Source organism: Manacus candei, unplaced genomic scaffold (assembly GCF_025592945.1).
Source record: "Manacus candei isolate 608988 ecotype Guabito, Panama unplaced genomic scaffold, ASM2559294v1 h1tg000047l, whole genome shotgun sequence".
NCBI classification, from domain to species: domain Eukaryota; kingdom Metazoa; phylum Chordata; class Aves; order Passeriformes; family Pipridae; genus Manacus; species Manacus candei.
The window spans coordinates 3764052-3771976 of record NW_026138095.1 but is presented as its reverse complement, the minus strand read 5'-3'; the positions used below and the strand labels follow the sequence as shown (position 1 = coordinate 3771976).

The 7925-nt window shown below is 41.2% G+C and overlaps 1 protein-coding gene across 8 annotated transcripts in view; it reads right to left on the bottom strand.

The window, feature by feature from the left end:
* Window positions 1-7925, bottom strand: part of PECAM1 (platelet and endothelial cell adhesion molecule 1) — a 31852-nt gene continuing 23927 nt past the window's right edge. For 6 of the 8 annotated variants that reach the window (XM_051797660.1, XM_051797661.1, XM_051797662.1 and 3 more), the window contains 2 exons: window positions 6271-6293; window positions 1-1551 (listed from right to left, as the gene is read on the bottom strand). In XM_051797660.1, coding sequence (XP_051653620.1) covers window positions 1522-1551; window positions 6271-6293 — 53 coding nt within the window. In that variant the 3' untranslated portion in view covers window positions 1-1521. Of the gene's footprint in view, window positions 1552-6270; window positions 6294-6516; window positions 6720-7925 lie in introns of those variants that run through there. The other 2 variants (XM_051797658.1, XM_051797659.1) reach the window with 1 other exon arrangement.

The window sequence follows — 7925 nt, the reverse complement described above, 5'->3', positions numbered from 1 at the left end:
TTCAATTCAGAGTTTTCTTTATTAAAATACCTTTTCACATTCCTTATACTAAGGCATTTGCATGGACACTCGTGGGATGCTGAAGGAACATTTGTCAACAGAAAGAGCTGTGAAGTCAGTCAGTTGTGACAGGCTTGTGATACAAACAACATTTTCACAGGGAACAATAAATTAGAGATATTAGCCAGTAACTGGAGCTTGAAAATTTAAACACTTGGAATGAGGATATAAAACCCTTTTGTGTTTTGTGGTTGTTTTGCACCCTTGATGCAATGCTTAAAGCAGTAACTATGTATGTATACACAATCCATGGCCTCTCCTTCACTATTTTCTAATTAAAATGAGAACCTTCTTACCTGTGGCCCAGATCTTGTAGTAATTTAATCTGCAGTAAGAAAAGGAGAGCAATTGCAGTGCCAAAGGCCAGCTGGTTATGGGGCTAGGGACAGCATTTTTTCTGGTTTATGTTCTTTTTTTAAACTAATGCAGCTGAGATAAACATGGGCTGCAGAGATTAGATCCAGGTCCAGACTGGATCCATGTTAGTGGTTTATCATGCTATACAGAAAAAGGTTAGGTATGGAGTTCCATACTGGAGAAACTGGGCACAAGTATGACTTCAGATCGCTCCTAAAATCAAAGGAATAAGGATTATACATAACAGGATTTTCAGGTATAAACTCACTGACCTGGGTGCAGTATATCCACTCCCTGAAGACCTATCATAGAATCATCCAAAACAACTGTGATGGATAATCATTTCTTGAAGAACCATCACACCAAACTAACCAACAAGCACCAGACCTTCTAAAGGGGAAAAGCAGTTTAGCAAAGAATAAAGACTATTTGTGCCCCTCCTGATAGAAGCACTTGGTAAAGTCTGAATCTCCCAACAGTTATTCAAGTTTTTCGAGCACCCAGAGCTCTCTCTTCTGTCAGGCCCTCCCTGCAGTGAAGCATCCCCAGGGCTATAAGTGAGCTGGCTCCAAGCCTGGTAGCAGTCCAGCTGCTGCAGCACAGGGAGTTCAGCACAAGCTGCAGGATCAGAAAGTACATCCATGGCTGGCCAAGCTGTGCTGAGCTCTGCTCTGCCACAGAAGTGTCACTGATAACCAAGGTAGCAAGTTCAAAGCAAGCTTAGATATTTCTACGTCCTACTGGCATCCCAGTAGTCACTGCACTGTAGAAATGTGCTTCCTCAGCTGTAACTTCCCCTTTTGTTTCCTCAGAGAATGATGAATTGGAGGCAAAAAAAAAAGGCAAAATTGCATTAGCAGGAGAAAATAAAAATGAGAACCTGGGTCAGTGGTTTCTAGAGCCACTTTCCTATGAGAATTTTTATTCGCAATTTTTTCCATTAAATGCTTTAGGAACATCTCTATTGTTCCCCCTAAGGAAATAAACTTTGAAAAGAAGAGTCTGGCAAACTCATAAATAACTGCTGCAGAGCCTTTGAAACATTTGCAACATCTTCCATCTTGGCTTGTTTTCTTCTCCCAGCTGATCTTTGAGATGACTGTTCTAAGTAGCATCAGGATGCCCTGATATTCTCTGTTGGCAACAAGAGTAAAAAAGAAGAAAACAAGGTGTGAGTATAAATGTGTCCCTACCCTCTTGCCCTATAACATATTCCTTAGAATGCTGCACAATGAGCTAATAGATGTTCACAGTTCCCTGGGGAGATATTAGTATTATCTTCATCAGATATAAAAGGAAATAAGACAGTGGGAGATTTAGGTCAACAATTACAGGTTAGACTGTAATGCTGTTAATCACCAACATCTGCAAGCGGGTATTTACTTTTAAAAGTTGGATTTTTAAGGGAATTGCTGGCACTCAAGACATCTGGAAGTCAGATCCCATATTTACTAGGAGATGTTCAGCTGCCACAATCAGATCCTCAGCTTCAGTTTGTGAGAAGGAAAACCTTTTCCTAAGGCTGGTGTCTCCCAGGGAGCAACACAGTGTTCAGCTTTGGGACACCATGTTCCTCCAAGAGCCTGGCTGCTGGGAAGAGGATATCTCCAGCACACAGCAGGGACAGAAACCTGGCACTGGGAACCACAACAAGCAGCGTGCAGATGGAGCAGTCCAGCCAATGGGAATGGGCAGAGAGAGATCCCAAACTTCATTGTTTTCACATTATATGACAGAAATAATTCTGTCCACTGGGGATTCACAACTGTCAAGTCTTTCCTGACATTGGTTGCCAAAGCAAGTCTTCCTCCAAGAAATTTCTAAGAGTACATGGTGGCCTCTAACCTAATAGTTTAGTCTGTCAGCACCGAGGCGCCTCATTCCTTTTGTGGACTTACCCCCAAAGGATTTGCCCCATGACTCAGAGGCAGGAATTCCTGGTTTATAATTCAGTGTTTATTTCAGAGTATCACCTTGTTTTTCATATCCTGACTGCCTGAAATCTCCCCCCCCCCAATTCTAAATGGACACATCCTTCATCTTCCTTTCCTGTCTGAAACTACTGTGCCATGTCACTGTGCACAGTTAAACACATGCCAGCTCCTCCTTCAGAACTGGCTGTGTTGTGCTGGAAACGTGAGTTCCTTTACCACTGAGAAAATACTTTTGGGATCACTCAAGCAAGATGAGAAAGTAGCTGAATAACACCTAGAAATTGCACCAAATGGATGTAAATTGTACAGGTTTCTGTCTCAGAGGGCACACGCTGAGGCTGAGCAAACAGGCAGCTAAAAGTACATGATGTCCTGGCCAAGGCTGCCAGTCCTCCTGCACCCCCAGGACAGAATCACACAAACACACACACACAGCTAAGAGGGAGCAGGAGAGGAGGAGATATGAAGTCAGAACGTTCTGCTGAGGTAAATTTGACACAATACCAATTAGGATTTGGCGAAGTGGCTATCTCATTGTCAAGATATTTCCTTCAATATGTTTTCAGAAACTGGGACCATTAAATAACTTAGAAAGATTGCCAGCTCTGATTTCAGGAAGGAAACCTCCTCCCAGTTCCTCTCTAAGTAATTCATTTCTTTTGCAAATACTTCCTATGGATGGCATTTAAGATACAAATTTCTGAAACGGAGGAGATGGAGGGAAGCAACCCCCAACATAAAACTTTAGGTTCCTTTCTAAATGACCTAAAAGTCCCAGACATTCAGGTTCAAGGTACTCTGGATTGCAAGTCAGTCACAACTTGTATTGCAGCTGGGCCTTTACACAATTCAAGTAATTCAAACTAGTTGCTTTTCTAGAACCTTTCTTGACATAACACAAACATTTTGAATGCATAACACAACACTTGCTGTCAGTACACAGTGTTTACTAAAGGCCTGAGCTCAATTTTGTGATTGTCTCTCAGTGAAGATGAAGCAAATTTCCTAGATTTCCCTGCTGGATTATATTTATTTTGGCAGAAACTGTGTAAGGGCAAACGCACAAAAGCAGGGCTGGCAATCATTAAAATGATTTGTTACATCTTCCTTCTCCACAGAGAAGAGTGTTTTGCCCGTGACTTCTGGAAGAGCATTGCAGAACTGAGTGTTAACAGACTTTATCTGAGCAGTGGAATCCACATTATTTGATTTTAGGAGTAAAAAGGACATCAGGATCCGATGTTGAGCCTCCACCATCATTACTGAAACAAAAAGGCTGCATGTCCTCCCATCTCTGAAAACAGCTCTTACAAAAACACTCCTCTCTGCTGGGGTGTCCTTTGCCCCACACTTCTGGAACATCTATTATATCCTACATAGAGTCAAATTCCACAAGTTTTTTTGACAGGCCACTATACTAGGGAATCCATCTGGCATTCCATGTGATTAAGATGCCAGCTGACCACCTGAAGGCCTCCTTTCACTCACAAAGTAAGGGAGCAGCACATTAAAAGCAACTTCAACTCTGAGCCAAATACTTAATTTGACTATCAAGAAGCAGAACAGCTGGGGAGGAAGTCTAAGCCACTTGATCACTTTATAAGAAGCATTTTCCTTTTCATGAGTAGGATCAACAACCCCTCATTTGGACCAAACCTCTGAGAGACATCACAGTCAAGCACTGTGTGAAAATGAGCTACAGAAAAAAAATAGCTTCTAGAAAATAATGATAAAAAGCACATTAGTAGTTCCCTGCCTCTTCTGTGCTGCCTGAAAAGTGGTGAGAGGCAGATAGAGGGGATGGAAAATCTATAACAAAATTCATCTCTCCATCCAACATGGTGCTGCTTTTTGCCACAGGCTATATTGTGAATAGAACAGGGCTCTGGTTTTTTGCTGTGTACTTTAAAGCACTAATACATGTTAAAAAAAAGGAACAGTTACTATGTTAGTACATGAACAGTATAGCAAAGGGGGGGACAATGTCTCAGATGTGAACTGAGTAAAGCTACTTCCAGGAAACCTCAAGTAGAGATGTGAAGTGTTAAAAAACTGACTTTTCTTTGGGGTATTTCTGAAAATGGGATTAGTTTCACAAAACAGTTTTATTACTTTTCTACTGTTAACAGGAGAATAATAAAAGAAACACAAAGAAAACACTGCCCTCAGCTGACACTTCTTCCTTGAATCTACCATTACCTCATAGATTGTCTGGTTTAGCAAGCTTTAATAGCCCAATAATTATGAAAGTTATTTACAGGGTAGCCAGTGCATTTTCACTGACTGTTCCATTATAGTTCCATAGAGAGAGATTTTACTCACTTAAGACCACAGGAAAAAAGAACAAAAAAAAAAAACTTCATAAAACTTCTATCTTTTATCCCGTGTCCATTATAAATTAGGTAGGCTGTGGAAAAAAGAAAACAAAATCTCCTCCCTGAGCTTACACTGATGTCTGTCACAGCCTTTCTTGAGCATTTTTTACTTTGTGTTGGACAGGGACAAACTTTCTTCTGCAAGGAATTCCTGGTACAGCCCAGAGGAGGGTTCAGCTCAACATATTTTTAGAAAATCGAGAGCAAAGAATAAAAACAAACCCTTAAACTAAAAAAGACAATGATACTATAAACCCTCCTGGCCTGTTTTAACACGAGTCTGTTTATTGTAAGGCAATCTGTGACCTTCAGTGCACTGCCAGTGTCTGTAAATAATACAATGGGCTGCTTGTGTGTCCCGTGGGATGGGAGTGCTGATGGAGCCTTTCAAAACTCACAGGGATGCCATAAGCTGACGTAGGCTGTGCTATTGTGACTCTTATTTATGGGTCTCTCCTTTTTTCTTTTGAACTACAAGTTCCAAAGTCACAAAGTGGATGGTAGAAAAAAAAAAACCTGTTCTGCATAGTCTGAGGTTGCATTTGAGAGCTTCTCTAACAGTCATAAAAGTACTCCTGAAAAGTAAGTTCCCTGCCTCTCGGATCTCTTGAGAGCAGAGTAACAGCTCATTCAAGACATTCCTTGGATTTTTAAACAAAATCCATATTTTTTCACTGGCTCCTTAGCACTATGAAGCTTTTCACCACCTACAGAACCTTCACAAAACTCCAAAGCTTTTTAGCTGAGATGGTCCATATATGGATGGTACTATTCTCAGTTCTTGGTTAGAGCAGCACAACTGACCCAGCCATGACCCAGCAATGTGCTCTGCAATAAAAAACTGTTTGCCTTCAAAATTTCTTACAGTCTCAGTTTAGCAGCTTCCCTTGGAGTCACCCCACCTGCTGTACCAGTGGATGGAAACACATCCAGGAGGAAACAGTCATAAATAGTGAATAGAAGTGACTTCTGCAGGTTGGAGTGATTCCTCCTTAGTTTGACTCCTCACACCTTAGGAAGGACCTGCCTTTTTTGGATATCCCAGTCAACAGGCACATCCAGAGGCACATCCTGAGGAGAACACCCGGCAACTGGAACAACAGCTCTGTCCCCAGTGTCACATTAACCAGTTCAGCAGGTTTTCATATGCAAATCTCGAGTTCCTCAGGTCCATCAGGAACCTGAAGGAAGCAGCAGCCATGCCAACCTTGTACCATCCTGCCAGCAGGAATATCTGTGGCACATATCCAGAGCTGTGCAGGTGTTCAACACCAATTCCTGGGAGATCGTTATTTGCCATCTCCCTCCTGCACCAGCACCACCAAACACCAGTCCATCCCAGGGGTTTTAGAGCTGATCATTCTAGAAATGTGGGACTGAAAGGCTAATTAAGTAAGAATATACACGAAGAGATTGCCCCTTAGCTGTCCTGTAAAGGTCCTGGGCAACAAATAAGCAATGAAACCACAGCAACACTTGAGCACTGTCTCACTAGATACACAGTAATCTGTCACCACATTTAATTGCATAAACCATATACTTACAGAATGCCTGTTTTCCATAGAATCTGCAAAATAAAACACAACACACAAATTACAAAATGGCACGTTGCAGAGTTCTGTGTTCCAGAAAATGCAGGTTTATGTTCTTCAACCTTTTTGTTCACGTTGAAACGATGTAAAATTGCTACCTACAACTAAGCCCAGCTCTGGACCTAAGGATTATCCAAGCTCTAGTTTAACCCAAGTACAGGGGTGAGACCAGACATGTCAAAGACCACACTGACCTGTTTGACAGGTTTTTGATTATGGGTTAGAGCAGAAGTCTCTCCCGAGGGTACGAGCTGTTACTGGACAAGAGAGTCTTCCTTTAAGAGGCAAGTTCTCAGGAGCATTATACTTCCTAATCCAATTCCTTGCCAGGAAAATAACGTACTGCAGAAATCCGGTGTAGGATACAATTTTCAGGGCCAAATAAGATCTTGCAAAGGTACCTGAAATTTTATTAATACAAAGTTGCTCGTTCCCAATAAAGCCTGAGAGCCAGCAGGCTCTTTCCATTTAGGGTCAGTGACCTTAAGATTAGATCTTAGGGGTTTTTTTAAACAAGTGGATTTAGCTATTCAGAAGTTTCACAGAATACATTCAATAAATATATATTTGCCCTCTGAAAGGAACTCCAGTTTTAGGAGAGGAGTTCAAGTCCTGTTGAAAGTGCTTTTCTGTTAAGATACTTCACACATGACAAAAGTAAGTGCTGAATCTTGAAGGGTATTTTCTTGGAAAATATATAAAATTCAGTGGAGCAAGGCTGTGTGGAGGAAATTCATCTAATGCTCAAAGCAGAGGGTTTGGACTGGGGCTCTGGGTTAATCTTGCCAGTATTTTTTTCTGTAAATATGGGATAGTGTCTGAATCTATGTTTTTTTCTAAGTATTTAGTTTTTAAATAGCAAATACTAACATCAGCCCTCCCATAGGCAGCACACTTCTGTAAATTTTGAAAAGTTCTCTGAAATCATTAAATTAATATTATGCAGAGTATTACTACCATAACCAGACCTTTATAAAGGTGTTTTAGAGATTCCCTTTTCAGCAGAAGTAACCAGGAAACAGAGGTGAAGGTCTCTGCCATTGTACATTATGAATTTTCTCCAGGACAGTTCTACACAGAACTATTAGTCCAGGCAAAGGATTAAAAACTGAAGTGACAACAGCACCTTGTACCAGTGCACAAACCAAATTTCAGTACAAAATTGATCTCAATGTTTGGCAAGATTGATCCATATATGTTTAGCCATTTTGATAAGAAACAAAATTAAAAACTACGTGGAACACACATAAAAGCTTTTTGTGTCCTGAAAGCCGACAGAAGTGAACAAAACCACCCTTGACCCAGTGCTACATCAAAGCCTGGCTTTAAGTAGACAAAACTATACATCAGGTTTATGAAGTGAGGTATTAACAAGCTGTCATTTAGTTCTGTCACAGTGTATTGTGCTCACAGGAAGGAGGAAATGAGAAATTCTGTGTAAATTCCCAACTTCAAACGACGGGATGTTGGCTGCTCAAAGCTTCTGGGTCACAATGACAGATATTCCAACTCCTTGTTACCTGTCACCCAGATCCAAACTAGGGTGGCTTCCTCCCTGAGTGTCACATCTGTGCCAGAAGAATGTCAGGATCTGTGTCCTGGGGGAT